The 17699-nt window shown below is 42.0% G+C and overlaps 1 protein-coding gene across 1 annotated transcript in view; it reads left to right on the top strand.

Moving 5' to 3' along the window:
* Nucleotides 1-17699, top strand: part of LOC126272026 (retinol-binding protein pinta-like) — a 91700-nt gene that overhangs the window by 27987 nt on the left and 46014 nt on the right. The window contains exons 2-3 of the mRNA XM_049974529.1: nucleotides 2885-3045; nucleotides 12001-12160. Of these exons, the coding sequence (XP_049830486.1) occupies nucleotides 2895-3045; nucleotides 12001-12160 (311 nt within the window). The 5' untranslated portion in view covers nucleotides 2885-2894. The remainder of the gene's footprint in view (nucleotides 1-2884; nucleotides 3046-12000; nucleotides 12161-17699) is intronic.

The raw sequence follows: 17699 nt of genomic DNA, 5'->3' as shown, positions 1-17699 counted from the left end.
GCAAGAATTTTGTTTTTGTCTTTAATCCCTACTGTCTACATTTGACTTCCCTATAAGATTCCAAGCCAATAAATATCTGCTTGAAATACTTCCTTACAGACTTATATTGGACATTAACAAATTTAAGTAAGACTCACCTACGGCTTTTAGTGTCTCATTTCCTAATCTAATTTATTTAGCTTTGCCTGATTTAACTCGACCTCTGTTCGTATCGTTGCTTGACTTTTGTTGATGCCCATATTACAACTTCTTTCAAAATCATCACCCATTCTACACAACTGCTCCCACAATGTCATTGGTTAGTCAGTTAGTTAGTACTTACGTGTTCCATGGGTTATCTGAACGATTCTTTTGCTGAAGTAATTTGTAACGATTCTGTTTACAGGATACGTATATATGATTAACGTTAACAATGATTTTTAGTCCTACGTATGCAACTACAGTGGCTACCGGTTTCTAAGTAGAAATTAGCCAATGGAGTAGGGGATATCCCGGATAAATGATTTTAAATTAGATTTAAAACTTACTTCATTTCCTGTCAGACATTTTATGTCATTGGGCAACCCCTAAAATTTTAGTTACTATATATAGTCTTTCTGAGCAGCCGCTGACAACTTAAGCAATGAGAAATATACGTCATTTTTGCCTCTACTATTCTGAGTATAAACATCACTCTTCTTCTCAAGTTGTAATGGATGATTTACAACGAATTTAATTAACGAATATATGTAACGTGACAGCGCAGTTAAAATGCCAAGCTCATTGAAGAACTACTTACATAGCGTCCGTGGCTGTACACCACATATTATTCTTAGTGCTCGGTTTTGTGTAAACAATGATTTCTTTCTAAATGGCATTTTACCCCAGAAAATTATTCTGCACGATATTATTGAGTGGGTTTTTTCAAAATTTAGAGAGAGACCATTCCCACGGGGCCACTTGATAATTCGTTGGAAAATATCATTTAACAACTCCTCTGTTGCTTTTTCTCTAATGGAATTTATTATAACACCTGTATCACCTGCTAAATACGTCAAGTAAATTATACGAAATAAATATTATAAAAAGAATATTATTTCATTACTTCGCAGCAGACATGTTTTAATTCGCACTGTCTTTGGAAATTCCGATGTTTAGCAGCAATTTTCCGTTTAGTACTAACACCAGATTGGGATAGAGACATGCGGAATACAAGAGATTTACGGCAGTTAATAATCGGTACATGACACAGAAATAAAATAATATTTTAATAAAAACTAATATTTTCTTCAACAATAATTTTCGTATGGTGAATACTGCACAAATTAATGAGCATCTTGTACTCGGAAAATGAAATGTTCCATGTTAAGGTAAATCAAGCAAATGAAATCAAGCCAACCACTTTTTTTATGCTTAGCGATTGCTTTCACTATTGTAAGGGGCGCTGGACAAAAATTACAAACAAAAACGTTCCATAAGTTTTACTGATCCACGCCTTCGAAAGTAGGGATTAAACAAAGATTGAAATCTGCCCACTCAACAGTCAGCGAATAGGCTTACTGAAACACTGGTTTTGATGAATATCTAAGTGTTTACAAAAAAGTTAAATGTGTTGTGTGTCCCTGTCGTAAAAGATATATTGTCTGGTCAGAAGTACCCGGGCAGTTATTAGCGGACTTTAGTATGAGCTGCCTCCACCATTCGCCTTTATGACGACTTAAACGTTGCTGGGAACACTTTCAATAAGACGTGTGAATGTCTTTGAAGGACTGTCAGTCCACTAATCCTCTAGAGGTGAAAACAGTGAAGGTGTGATGTTGGACGCTGGGATCAGGAAAGAAGTTTATGTTCTCATCCATTCCAAATGTGTTCTGTTTGGTTCATCTCGAGACTCTGGGTTCGACAGTCCATTTCGGGAATATTGCTGTCCACCAAAAATTGCGTCATAAACGCTGCTGCTGCTTTCTGACGAGGGAATATCGTGTCTGAGCTGTTTCTCTAATGTACGCAGTACTCGATACTGAACAGTGTGTTCCGATCCCTCTTCAATCAGCGTTTTCTTAAGCGCGGTAAGCTGACCACATCCTAACCACGAAAAACACTCAATTTCCGTAAGACACCATCCTCTTTCCACTTTTTGATACTAAACACGATGGCAGATAATGTTGTCCAGGAGTTTGGCATATCCAAATTCTTTCCGCCGGATTGCCACAGGGTATAGCGTGATTCATCATTTGAGCCCACTCGTTTCCAGTCATCAGGTGTCCAGTAGCATCACTCTTCAAAACGCATTGAGCATCACTTGGCATCAGCTACAGAAATGTGTAGCCCAAGAGGATATCCTCGACCATTGTACCTCATTATTTTTTTAACTCCCTACGTACAATGACTGTAGTAGATGAACTTACGGTAGTACTCCGGAACTCGCGACTGATTCCTTTCGCTGATTTCTTGCGATTTTCATGCTGATTTCTGCGATGCTCGACGCTCCGTATGTATTTGAGATCTGTCTTGCCGTGGTTTGCTGTGGTTGTTCTTTCGCGTTTACCCTTTACAATAACATACTAAGAGTCGCCTTGGAAAGCTTTAGAAGAGCTGAAATGTCCGTGAGGGATTTGCTACTCAGGTGTCGTCCAGTAACTGGTCCATGTTTGAAGTCACTGAGCTCTTCCGACCGACCTACTCTGGTGTGGCTGCTTCCTTACTGACAACACTATACTCCCCGCCTCCTTTTATACCACTCGGTCATTCTCTCGGGAGAAAGGAGTGTCCGGATACCTTTTAGTACATATTGTATTTTTTACAAGCCGTGAAATTTTCCACCGACGCTGTGTACATTATGAAAAGTGTGATTATCCATTAGCGTGCTGACATTCTAGCAATGTGTGTTTCTTTGCTCTTGCAGCATACCAACAATGACAGACGATTACAACTTCGTCCCTGCGACGCCTGAGCAGGTTGAGACCATCAGGAAGCAGCTGGGGACGGACGAGGAGGACATCAAGAAGACCATCGCGTCTCTGCGAGACTGGCTCAGAATGCAACCGCATCTGCCCGACGCGATAGGTCAGTCACCTTTGTAACCTAGTTCATCTTTAAAAACCCCCAACCGATTCCAATACTGGTGTTAGTTCTTTAAACTACTGATGAGCCTTCAGTTTGGAACGTAGCGCTTCTAAGGAATGTAGCCATTAAATTTGCTTTCATTACGTCTATGGCCACAAATTTTTTTTTTGTCATACAGGTTTCGGTCTATAATGACCATCTTCAGATCTGTTTTATAGAAACTTGTCCTAATCTACTGGAATCATGCTTTTATAAAACAGATCTGAAGATGGTCATTATAGATCGAAACCGGTAGTCTGATGACAAAAAGTTTTGACCGTGGACGTAAAGAAAAGGGAATTTATTCTGTATTCGAGTCACTGTTCAAATCTTCGTTGATCCATTATGGACCATGGGACAACGGCTGGCATGTATTTCGTGATGCAGTAATTTACCAACAGCCGTATGTATTGTAGAAATTTATTTTATAAACTTCTTATATGCTACCAGTTTCCGTATTACATTGATGCCATCTATGACGTGTGGGGCCTGAAGATGGCATCAATGTAATGCCGAAACTGGTAGCACATACGAAGTGCATAAAATAAATTTCTACAACACATATGGCTGTTGGTAAATTATTGCATCAAGCATTGACACATCTGTTGTAGCTGGGTCTATTGAGGTAGCGTGTGGCTGGAAACCAACAGGTCGGGTGATCGAATATAGGTCGGACAACGGAATATTTGCGTCTGCCTTCAACCTAACTTTCACCTTCGGGTGATGTGAAGATACATAGGTCCGCAGCAGCGTTAGGATTGCCAGGATTGGTTAGGGAACACAAGTAGCCGGAGTGGTGTGGGACTGAAACAGTTGCACCGGGACGTTGACCGACACTGAGTTATTATTATTAGTGTTATTTAGCTACTGCAGTGTACTACAACATATTCTGAGCGCAAATATAAAGACGTGTATCGAACAGAATGGCCTCCTCAGTGCTAACCCACATGGATTCCGAAAACATCAGTCATTTGGAATATAACTCGTGCTTTCTCACATGAAGTTCTGAAAGGCATTTCCTGACTTCCTACAAACATTTCTCTTGGTACCACGACAAAGTTTATTCATAAAAGTATCTCCATATGAGTTATCAAACGAAGTGTGTAACTAGAAATTCGATTTCTTAATAAGGAGTATGCAGAACGCTATAACGACCTGGTAAACAATATTAATAATAACTTTAGATTTTTCCAGATTATGGAGTTATCGATAATCAAGTATTTTGTGCAAAAAAACTGTCGGAACATCCAACTGATCACCGACGTTGCTTCTCTACATCGTAAGTTTCATATACACCTGATAATGGCCATCACTTGGATGTATGACCGTGCAGTTGTCGATCACTGTTATCAAGCGGGGTGCCCTCAGGCCCTTGTCAGACAAATTGAGGAGTTACTTCATTGATAAGTAGCAGCTCCGGTCTCGGAAACTAGCATACGCCCGGGAGAGTGGTGTGCTGACCACATGCCCCTCCATATCTGCATCCAGTGATGCTTGTGGCCTGAAGATGACACGGCGGCCGGTCGGTCCGTTGGGCTTTCATGGTCTGTTTGAGTATAGCTCTGTTTTTCTTTATTTACAATGGCCTAAGGTAATGGCCAAAACCTGACTTGAGGGCTTAATAAAGTTCTCATTACTCAATTGGAGCGGTTTTTCAGTAACTGAACAACAGCTGCGGAATCAGCATCCTCCAAACATACGAAAACTAATAATCATAGAACATGATAGCTTTGGTGGTCTAGGTGTTATGGTGTGGGAGTGCTTCATGTTGCATGGGCATACTGATCTCCAAATTTTTGAACATGGTAGTCTCACTGGCCAAATTTACTGTGAGATTGTACTCCTTCCCCCTGCGCTAGTTTTCAGCAGTTCATTCGGCAATGACTTCTTTTTTGTTAATAACAAAGCGCGACCACGTCGAATAGCGCAGGAGCGAGGGAATATTCGGCAAATGGACTGACTTGCCCATCCCCCGACGTAAATCACACTGAACACCCATGGAGAGAGCGTTAGAACACCTCCATCTGCACCAATGACCATGCACTAGTTGTCCACCACCCTGGTGGAAGTATGGAACTATCTGCACCAATGACCATGCAGTAGTTGTCCACTACCGTAATGCAGGTATGGAACTACATGCACCAATGACCATGCAGTAGTTGTACACCAGATTGATGGAGGTATGGAACGCCTTATCACAGAAACTCCTTACTAACTCCGTAAAGTGCCCAGCCTGGGAACACATTGCAGAGAATGTATTGCTGTTCGCTGCATAACACACGCTATTAAGTACCATGACTCGCCTTTGCTGATGTCAAGGAGACTATCGTATATCGCGGCGGCTCCAGCGTCATTATTGTCGTTGAATAAAAGTGTCATTTATGTTCGCCTTATTGTGTATTTCTTTCAGTTATCGTCTGCATTATATTGTAGCAGTTCTTTCTATGTATATCCCAAATTTCATCGAGCTACGTTACTTGGAAGTGACACATAACGAGAAAATTATTTCCGTCCTTATGTTTGCACACTGGTGCAGTAACCTCAACCTTTTTGCAGATTATACAGTTATCTGTAAAGAAGTACTATTTCAAAAAAGAAGCTCCGGAAACAACCAGTTGATAAGATTTCAGTGAGGCGCAAACTCACTTTAGATGTCCAGAAATATGTAACTGTGCTTTATACAAATTGCAGAGAAGTAGTATCCTACGACTTCTATATTGACGAGTCTCATCCGAAATTAGTCAACGCATAGAAATATCCGGATGTAGCAATTTTGTAGCAATATGAAACGAAATTATGACGCAGGCACGATGCTACATAAACCTGGCGGCAGACTCCAGCTCGTCAAAAGGATAATGAGAAAATTCAATCACTCTACAAAGGAGACTGCTTACCTACGGTACTGAATGTAAGCAAAGAACGACAATGCGAATGGTCACAGGTTAGTTTCACTAGTGGAAGAACACCACGGAAATTCTGATAAACCTGAAATTTCGGGAGTAAACTATCTTGAGAGATGATAGTTACAGAATTTCCAGAACCAGTATTAAGTGTAGCACAATGTAGTATGGTAGTGAAACATGGACTGTGCGAAAATCGGATCAGAAGGCAGACGAAGCCTCAAGATGTGGTACTAGAGAAGAATGTTGAAAATTCAGTGGACCGATAAGGTAAGCAATGAGGAGGTTTTCCACAGAATCGGCGAGGAAAGGAATGTATGGAAAACACTGACAAGAAGCAGCGACAGGATGGTAGTACACCTGTTAAGACATCAGGGAATATCTTCCATGTTACTAGAGTGAGCTGAAGAGAGTGAAACCTGTAGAGAAACAGGTAATAATTAGGGACTTAGGATGCAACTGCTACTCTAAGATGAAGAGGTTGGCATATGAGAGCTATTCGTTCAGGCCGTATCAGACAAGTCAGAAGACTGATGACTTAAAAATAAAAGTTGTGGAGTAACTACAGAAATACACTCCAGCCCGCTACGTATCGCTGCCGTAGGAACCACAGGGTTTGACGAAGAGAGAGTAACTGAAACAGGTATTTTTCGTACGCTCCATACGCAACTGGAGCAGGGAGATCTCTTGACATGTGGTATAGCACCAAGTGTCCCCTGCCATGCACACCACAGTGTTTTGGAGAGTGCGCCTGTACTTATATAAGTAAGTCTAGCTGTCGCACCACCAAGTAAACCTAGCCAATCTTAATTCGAGGAGAATTTTTATAAGCATCTTATGCGTCATATGAAACTGCTGCAACAAGACGTCTGCTTCCATTGGGCTGACTGCGAGAGATGGGTTACTTAAAGATCGACTTTTGGAAAGATTTCCAGCACTAGCGCTACACTATGGTCCTGGATGGTAGACGGTTTTCCATGATATTAACTAACTGATCTCAGCAGATCACTGTGTAAATAGTTATAACGAGAAGTTCTTCCAGGAGGCAGCCGTTAGCAGGGAAGCGTAGTTAGAAAATGAACGAGAAGCTACTATAGTGAATTTAGTTCTTGAGGTATAAGACACTTTAACTATAAATACTAGAACGATGGTGGACAGACTTTGGAAGCTGATCAGGACAGCAGGGAAATGGACGAATTGAGATTGAGAAGAATACATTACTTGATCAACAGTATTCCGACAGCCCTATGTAAAGTGGAACTGACCACTAGATGCGACGAGAGGCTGACCTGCCAGAGTAAAATTAAGTAGAGAGTATTGTGTTGTCAATAAAGGTCCAGTAACAACAGAACGTTAGGTCACCAGAGCTCATTGACTTCCCACGTGGTTTAATATTGGATGCCACGTGAGTAATAAATTCATCAAGGACTGTTATCCAAATCACTGTTGGCAAGTGTAAACGCGCAGGAACAGCCACAGGCCTGCGAGACCTCGTATAGTTTCGCCAGAGACTATCGAGCATTATAAAATGTTGTTGTAAAAAAATTGCATGAAATGAGCAACTGAATCACTAACAAGTTCCAAAGTGCTATCAGCACTCCAGCTAGAAGAATGTCTGTACGTAGCGAATTAAAAATAATAGTGTAGAACGGTCCAGCAGCTACTCATAAGCCACACATTTCAGAAGTCAATGTTATGTGGCGATTTTAATGGTGTAGAGAGCCACAGTGTATTACTGGAAATGAGTATATCGGAGAGCTGAATTACGCTGTAACCTGCGGTAATCTGATGGAAGGGTTTGGGTTTGGCGAATGCTTTGAGAATGATACCTGCCATCAGATTATTGCCATACAGCATTCTGGACTGCATGCTGTAGAGGAACAGTTTGGACACGATGATTATGTCAACATGTCAATGCAACCTGTCGTGCTGCAGCATCCGTGGGGCAATTGTTTATGGAGAATGTCATTCCTGAAATGCACTGGCCTGCACGGAGTCCCAACCTGAATCCATCTGAACACCTTGAAATGGATCGTCGCTCCACTGCATCCAACATGTTCTCTGATTTCGGTTCTGAGGAAGTGTGGGCTGCCATTCCTCCACAGACATTCTATGGGATTGATGACCTCAGATGTTAAGTCCCATAATGCTGAGAGCCATTTGAACCCTTTTTTGAATCAGTCTTGGGGCATATTTAAATATTAAATAGTAATTAAATTATCATAATGGAAAGGGATCAATGGATGAGAGCTAACACGGTACTGAAGTGCCAAATTAAAGACAACGAAGAAACACTAAGGAAACAGTTGTGGAGTGGTATGAAGAAGGAGGAAAACTGAAAGAGTAATGGAAGAAAAGCAAAGAGCAAATGAGAGGGAATTGAACCTGCCGATTGTTCCATGGGTGGCCAAGCCAGAATGGTAAAAATCAGTGGTATATTGTTAGTCATTGACATGAAAAATAAAAAGCTTATACAACGTTTCAAGCATGTGGAGCTCTATACATACTAAATACTCTATAAAACAAAAATTTAAAAAGGCTAAACAGTGACGCAACACGAAAGTGTTATCGAAATGGGTAGATGTGATGTATATTTACAGACAAACAAATTATTACAGTTTCAGAAAAGACGGATGATTTATTCAAGAGTAAGAACTTCACAAATTGAGCAAATCAGTAACGTGTCGATCCACCTGATGCCCTTACAGAAGGAGTTATCCGGCTTGGCGTTGACTGACGGAGTTGTTGCATCTCCTCATGAGGTATATGTTTCCAAATTATGGTCAACTGGTGCGTTAGCTCGTCCATATCCCGAGTTGATTACACGAAACTGCCCATAACGCTCCAAACGCTCTCAATTGGGGAGATCTGGCGACCTTGCTGGCTGTGGCGGGGTTTGCTAAGCGTGACGACAAGCAGTAGACACTCTCATCCTGTGAGGGCGGCATTATCTGGCTGAAATGTAAGCCCAGGACGGCTTTCCATGAAGAGCAACAGAACGGGGTGTAGCACACCGTAGACGTTTCGCTGTGCTATAACGGTGCTGCTATTGACAACCAAATCGGTCTTGCTATTACAAGAAATGGCACCACAGACCAGCACTCCTGGGGAATGGTATCGCACTCTGGGGCCTCGAGACGCAGCATTGGCCTGGGCTCTCATTACCGGAGCAGAATTGTCTTCAGTGATGAGTCCCACTTCAAAAGAGCCCCAGTTACCAGAATAAATGTCAGTGTGTAATGTGACACCCACAGGCACAAAGACACGCATGTCACCCCTTGAAGTACATGCTCTGTCTGCTACTGAAGATCGCTGTCTGCAGGCTGGTACGAAAGTGTATGCCTTCCCATCGAATTCCCAGACTTGCTCTATGGGAGACAAATCACAGGATCAGGCAGGCCAACCAAAGTTTCATACATTCCTGAGATCGCACATGATGTGAACTGGCGTGGGGCCTTGCCTTATCCTACTGAACTGTGCCATTTAGTACCCAAATCATGAAAGATATGTCAACATGGTTTACCATTTTGCCACGTAATGGCGAACGTTCTGCTTCCTTCAACAACTGCCAAACCAATCTTGTTATCATATTCTAGAGATCTCCACACCCTGAGTCCGAAAGTTGCTGAGGTATAGATTTCAGGAAACTCTGCTTCCTGTGACATGTCACCAGATCCTCTATGGACACTTTGTCTTCGGTACCATTACAAAAAGAAGCAAACAACACAGAATGTCATTAGATGTCCCAGTTGACTCTGGTTCCACAGCAGGAAAGTCTCTGTTGTCTATAGTATGCTGCAAGCGCTAGAAAACGGACGTTGACTCAAAATTTAAATCCCAGTTCTAGGTATGTGTTCCCAACAGATCATGGTGATCCCCTGCCATGTGGAACTCGTGTTCTCTTCACGTCGCACTGTAGCCCTGAGTTCATCTCGTCAGCACTCATCGTTTTGCAGTCACTGCACTGCTGATAACTGTGTATGCCATCTGATAGTATGGTGCTTCCATGTCCGTCATGCCAATGATTCAATTTTTCGTAATGGCCGAAAGATGGCAGTAAGCTCGCTGTACAGGTGCTCTGAGTATGCCTTGTTGCGATCTCTCCTGAAAACACACAGTAACGTAGATACACCTAGTGTCCATGACGTACTCACACAATTTTCGCTACTAGCAACGATTGGTCTCTGCACCGAAAATATTGAAAGACAGCTCGTTCTAGGATGATACTTTAATTAACATACTCCACGCGCATGGAAATACTGATGTATGTGTTTGGTAGCGTCCCGTAAAGGTTTTGATGGAGTAACACTTTCCAATTTTTCCGGTACTGGGTGGGAGATTACTATTAGCTTACTGCAGACGACGTAAACGTTGATTTATCGCCTGTGCTCTTAAGGTAAGCCAATGGGTGAGGAGCGAAGAGCACTAGAGAATATAGTTGGAGCGTGAAAAACAATTAGTACATCCTCTGCAACGGTGTTACATTTAACATACATACGGCTGTATGGGCCTAGGTCAGCCATACCCAATGTTTGCTGCAGCAACAGTGAGTGCATTCCTCTGCGTCAGTAGTGTCCATATCTTGAGCTCTAGGTGGACGTGTCTCCTGCATCAGGCACGTGTAGAAAAGCAGAGCTCAACGCCTGTGGGTATTATTCGCGAGCAACGCAACAATCGAGGGGTCTGAGAAAACTAATGAAACTGAACCTTTACCTACCAAAGTTAATATTTGTTTTCAACATCAGTATTGTCCCCTACAAAATACTTCCCTTCGGCAGCTATGCACGGGAGAAGTTGTTGTTTCCAGTATTGGTAGCAGTGCGGAAGAGCTTCAACTCGTAAGGCCTTTAACGTCACATTCTTTTGAAAGTTCTCTGGCTCCCAAAATGACGCCCTTTTAAGACATTTTTATATTTTTGGAAAGTAAAAATGTCACAAGAACCCAGATCAGGTTGAATAGGTGGGCTGTGGAACAACAGAAATGCCTTTTGAGGTCAAAAATTCTGTGATGGAAGTGGCCATGTGATATGGCGCTTTGTCATGGCGCACCATTCAGATGCCTGCATTGTCCAGTCCCACTCGATTCACCCTTTCCTGAGTGCTTCAAAGAGTTCTTTGTAAAATATTTGGTTGACAGTTTGTCCTGGAGGAACAAATTCGTTATGCAATATACCTCTACTCTAAAACTATCGTTCTTTTGATTTCTGATTTGCTCACTAGAGCTTTATTTGGGGGAGGAGATATCTCAGTGTGCCACTCCTCAGTTTGCCGCTTTGTTTCAAGATCGTACTCAGAAATACAGCAATTGTCATCTGTGATCACACGAGTGAGCCAGACAAAGTACTCGTAGATCAACTCAAACGTTTGTTCGATTGTCCATCTGCTGAGCTGTGAGGTTTTTTGGCACCATTTTGGCACAAACCTTTCGCATGTGTGGTGGACTTGGTAAAGTTTAAAGGTCATCAATCATCCATCATCACACGTTGGTCTCATCTTACAGGAGCACGCACTCGTTCGACATTTTCATCAGTTTTTGAAGGTCTCCGTGAACGAGTTTCATCTTGAATGCGTCCTGGCTGTGCAAAAATGGTTTGTGCCTGGGAGAAACTTGTGTTCCCCCTCAGGCCTGTTTCAATTTTTGGAAGGTTACGTTCTCGGATTCCCCAAACTTTACACAAAAGGTGATGGAATAACTTTACTCTAAATTCATAACACACAACAAAAACATAACTTCACTAATGGCGCTCTCAAAAACCATGTGCTGGCTGTACGTAGTTACAACTTAGACTTACGGTCTGAAAGCAATCAACACACTGCATACACAAGTGGAACAACACAGCGTTGCCACATCCCTTGCAGTCTTGCTAATCTCATTACCTTTCTCACACACCTCGTAGACATTACCGCCAGTCTTTGAGTACAGTATCTGTCTTCAGGTTGAATCAATTAATGGAATTATGTTTTCTGCTTTGACTGGCTAACCCTTTGTAATAAATATTATTTCCATTGGTTACAGATGACGCCCACATCGAAAGGATGTACATTCACTGCAAGTGTAGCACAGAGAAGGCTAAGAAAGGGTTGGATGCTTACTTCTCAATGAGGAACAGGTATCCGGAGATCCTGATGAATCGCGACCCTTTGGGGCCTGACATTAAACACACCATGAAACACATGTAAGTACCGACTAAATGCATATCTCTTTTCAAAAAAAATGAAAGTTCTTTTACCATCAAATAATTATTATTGTGGTAACGGATTTTAAAATCTGTCTTTGCAGCAGTTTGTTTATATTACCATTTTTTGAGTCATCAGTCTTCTGACTGGTTTGATGCAGCTTGCCACAAAATTCTTTCCTGTGCCAATCTCTTCATCTCCGAGTAACACTTGCTACCTACGTCCTCAGTGATCTGCTGCATGTATTCCATCTTGCCCTCTACAGCTCCATCTGGTAGTATGGAAGTCATCTCTGATGTCTTAACAGATGTGCTACATACATACATACGTGTCCTACATACGTACATACATACATCAAGAGATATGACGTCTCAAACAGTGAGTTGCGTGAAAAACTAGGTTTTGTGGGAAAGTAGCGCGGAATACCCAGTGTTTCGGAATGATAGAACTTACAAGAGGACCGCGCCTATTCGTCGTCACCGATTTCGTCCAAATTTATGGTAGTCGCAGGGTTATCCAGAAATGAATGTGTTGGACCCCAGATGGGAAGATATTTAGAAAAAAATAGCATTTAAAGCGCGGGTCGGACGATTCATGAGCCATTTACGTCATCGTGGCTTCCAGAAAGCGGTTCTCTCTGCGGAAACAGTAGAGAACGGTTTCCGAAGGTCGTAGGGTCTAGACCAACCTTTGTTAGACCATTACCCCTGAGTGCAATCAGACATTAGCTAGTCCCCTCACCCTCGCCTCCCTCCCCCTCTATCTGTTTTCCCTCCTCCACCCCCACATTAGCACCAACCTTTTTTTTTTTATGCCGGTTTGATGCGGCTCGCCACGAATTCCTCTCTACATCTCAGAGTAGCAACCTATGTCCTCAAATATTTGCTGGATGTATTCCAATCTCTAGCTTCCTCTACAGTTTTTTGCCTTCTACAGCACCCTCTATTACCATGAAAGTGATTCCCTCATGTCTTAACAGATGTCCTATCATCCTGTCCCTTCTTCTTATCATTGTTTTCCACATGTTCCTTTCTTCTTCGATTCTGCGCAGAACTTCCTCATTCCTTACCTTATCAGTCCACCTAATTTTCAACATTCGTCTGTAGCTCCACATCTCAAATCCTTAGATTCTCTTCTGTTCCGGTTTTCCCACAGTCTATGATTCACTACCATACAATGCATTACTCCAGACGTACATTCTCAGAAATTTCTTCCACAAATTAAGGCCAGAATTTGATATTAGTAGACTTCTATGGGCCAGAAATACCCTTTTTGCTATTGATAGTCCGCTTTTGATATCCTCCTTGCTCCGTCACATCATTGGTTATTTTACTGCCTAGGTAGCAGAGTTCCTCGCTGTTCTCATTTACTCTGCTTCTCATTAATTTCGTCTTTCTTCGATTTACTCTCAATTCATATTCTGCACTCATTAGACTGTCCATTCCATTCAGCATATTATGTAATTAGTTTTCACTTTCACTCAGGGTAGCAATGTCATCAGCGAATCGTATCACTGATACTTTTTCACATTGAATTTTAATTCCACTCCTGAACCGTTCCTTTATTTCCATTACTGCTTCTTTGATGTAAGAATTGAAGTTTAGGGGCGAAAGACTACATCCCTGTTTTACACCCTATTTAATCCGAGCATTTCATTCTCGGTCGTCCACGCTTATTATTCCGTCTTGGTTCTTGTATATAGTGTATATTACTCGTCTCTCCCTATAGCTTACCCCTATTTTCCACAGAATTTGGAACATCTTGCACCATTTTACATTCTCGAATGCGTTTTTCCAGGTATAGATATCCTATGAAAGTGTCTTGCTTTTTCTTTAGTGATGCTTCCATTATCAACCGCAACATCAGAATTGTCTCTCTGTTGCCTTTACCTTTCGTAAAGCCAAGCTAATCGTCATCTCACACACAGTTTTCTTTTCCACGCTTCTGTATATTAGTCTTGTCAGCAACTTGGATGCACGAGCGGGTAAGTTGATTCTGCGATATTCTGACTTTTTACCATTCGAACTTCATAGTGTTGAATTAAAATAGCTCGGACATTATCCATCTTAATAAGGAATATGTCGCCAGTAACGATTACATTAATATCCTGGGTACACACTATAATAATGTGATAACTATAATCTTCTGAAAAAGGCACTGGACGACTGAAACAGCAAGGAAATAAAATTCTTTTATGCAACTAGGGGCTGATTTTTTAACAAAAAAATTTAAAATATGGCCAGTGGTAGCATTTTTGTCTGATTTCCGCTTACATGTGGACGTGTCTTCTGCTACCACATTTTCTAGGTATATCTGCGTTTCGCAAGGACTTTTTTGGACTATCTGCGCGTCGGTTTGTTTACCTAAACGTTTACCTAGATTGCAAACATTAGCGCTCCTATTGTTTGTCGTGTTTCACACAAAAAAGTAAGTATTGCTACAAATGAACATGAAGCTAGACCAACAACAAACCTGACAAAGGTAGGAATATCGCTCTCTAATGGCTGCCTCGCATTTCATTTTTGTTTATGGCTCAATGTACAAGGTGAGGCAGCTAAGACCGGCCACCCTAGGTATATTCAGAATGAATAAACATATCGAAGTGCGGTTTTCGGTATGTTGTAACAACCAGTATGACAAATTTCCTGATGTTTGCAAGTAATTTTTTTCGTCTACGGTCGTCGAATTACGACACCGACTTTGCCTTTCTTTCTAATGAAAGTATATACCCTTTAGTGGTATTGTAAAGAAGCTTCTGAGATAATTTCAGCCACGTTACATGTATGGGGCTGTACCAAGATAATAATCACTGTCCCGCCATGAACAGGAAAGGTTCCAGAAACGCTTGCCACAAAGTACACACGTAACTCAGGTGCGAATAATGTGTTTATATCACGGCTAACCTGTTGCTCGAAATTTTGACCTTGAGCACTGCTACACGCTGTAAAGTTGTTCTGAAGAAACAATATTGCACACTGAATTTCATATGAAGTTAACGGCAGCACAAGCCCTTAGTGTAAGACATTTCATGCCTTCGGGAGCCATAGATTTTTCCTAATATGCTTCTTGTTTTAATTTCCGACCCAGGTAAAAGACTGATAAGTGTGCAGGCCATTTTGCGTTTCTAACAAGCCCGTTGCAACCCTCTCCAAATGATCTCTTTAGAGAGTCTGTCATTACGTGTGTAGAATGGGAGGGACATCCGTCATGATGGTATCACGCCGAGATATTTGAGCGTATTTAAGTTTCATCAATAAATTTGGAAATAATTATGCATAAATAACACGTACCAAACTTTGATAGAAAAAGAGCGTTGTTTTCATCCATTTCTTTCAGTCAGCGTGAATTTTCAGCCGATAATTAGTACATATTGCGAAGATCACTTGCTCGTGGTTTGAAAACGATGCTTCTTGCTCAAACAAAATTTTCGTAGCTAACATTTGGAGAACAATAATCAATTTTGGAAGTTATTGACTTGAAACTGTACATGCAGCGAAATGTGCAGAGTATCAAATGAGACGGAATGTAGTATTCGCAGAAGGATCATTTGATTAGTCCCTCTTGTACTTCGGAGATGCTTCTTAGTGACACTTGCATTGTGTGGTACTACTGCTAAAATAATAGTTTCATTTCCTCCACCAGTTGCTCTTCTTTTTCCCTGGTGTATTGTATTATCCGCACTTACAGTTTCTAGAATTATTCCTAATGTTTCCAAAGTGAGATCGTGAGTGTTTGCAACGATCTGGATACCTTTCAGCATACAACCGAACCGCTAGTGTAATAGTTTGGCGGCATTCGCCATGGATGATATTCACCTTTACGACTGCCGTATACATTGCGAAGACCTCAATAGCTTTATGAGCAAGTTATCTAATTGCTACAATAGTAGAACACCGACTGACGGACGTCAAGCCCACAAGTAAACATTGGTACAATATGAAACTTCCTGGCAGATTAAAACTGTGTGCCCGACCGAGACTCGAACTCGGGACCTTTGCCAATCGCGGGCAAGTGCTCTACCAACTGAGCTACCGAAGCACGACTCACGCCCTGTCCTCACAGCTTTACTTCTGCCAGTATCTCGTCTCCTACCTTCCTAATTTTACAGAATCTCCCCTGAGAACCTTGCAGAACTAGCACTCCTGAAAGAAAGGATACTTGCCCGCGAAAGGCAAAGGTCCCGAGTTCGAGTCTCGGTAGGGCACACAGTTTTAATCTACCAGGAAGTTTCATATAAGCGCACACTCCGCTGCAGAGTGAAAATGTCATTCTATTAGTACAACACCTAAGTTACGTGTTTGTTAACATTTGGTATAACAGGGCAGACGTTATTGGAACCTCTTGTCTTGACAAAGGAACAGTAGTTTTCTGCGCTGTTCTCTTCATACTACTTCATCAAGTCCCATACATGTTATGCTGTTGAAATTATCTTAGAAGCTTCTTTAAAATGTCACGGAAGAAATACGAACTCGGTGTCGTAATTCGGCATCTATAAACGATAAAAATTACTTGCGGACGTCAAAATATTTGTCATATTGTCCGCTATAACTGAACGAAAACCTCACCGCGGTATATTTATACACTCTGGATATATTATGGAAGTTTGGGGGGGGGGGGGGAGGGGTGGTTGGTCTGTCGTAGATGTCCCACCCTGTATACAAAAACTGACTTTCTGCCGCTCTATTACTGATTTGTTGTCTTCCCCTCTCCCTTATACTGCAACACTTACTAGCTGCAGGTTTCGTTTCCAATGCTACCTCTGCAACCGAGACAAGCAGTTTCAGATAAACTTGTATCTATCTGGATGTAGTGGAAGAATGCTACAGTTAGGGCAGCAGATCCGGTAGACTCCATCAGTAGCATCCCACCATTTAATCTCGTAATCTGTTTGACGTAACTGTGTTGAGACTAAACTGCCTAACCTTCGTTTAATGCGGATCTCTTCAGCTGCCAACTCAGTGGTGAACGGCCTATACACAGCAAAAAGGCCGGCAACAGTTAGCTTTCACAACGCTTTCGCAGTACCAGGGCTAATTGGCGATGTTGGCGGAATGCTGACATGTAGCTAACTAGTGGAGGTAGCCCAGTTCAGGGCCGTTTACTCTATCGCCGCACCGGTTCCGTGAAGCGGGAGCGCTGATATATACTGGTGTCATATTGACAAAGTGACTGGCAGTTAGCTGTGTACAGGTCAGTTACCACAGCAATAACCAATCAGAGCACGAGTCTGGTCGCACAGTTGTCATATCGCTCTGGTAAGACAGCTCCAGGACGCCGGTCTGTTGCGCGCGACAATGGCGGTCTTTCAACACAATTGTTGTGATTCGTTTTTTCATGCTGCAGGTTACGTCTCAGAAACAACTACCTGATGACATATCTCTTCAACGAGTTATTATCGGTTTCAATTGGTTCAAATGGCTCTGAGCACTATGGCACTTAACTTCTGAGGTCATCAGTCACCTAGAACTTAGAACTACTTAAACCTAACTAATCTAAGGACATCACACACATCCATACCCGAAGCAGGATTCGAGCCTG

The sequence above is a fragment of the Schistocerca gregaria genome, chromosome 5 (assembly GCF_023897955.1).
Source record: "Schistocerca gregaria isolate iqSchGreg1 chromosome 5, iqSchGreg1.2, whole genome shotgun sequence".
NCBI classification, from domain to species: domain Eukaryota; kingdom Metazoa; phylum Arthropoda; class Insecta; order Orthoptera; family Acrididae; genus Schistocerca; species Schistocerca gregaria.
The sequence above is the reverse complement of the archived record's forward strand: the minus strand, read 5'-3'. Positions and strand labels throughout refer to the sequence as shown.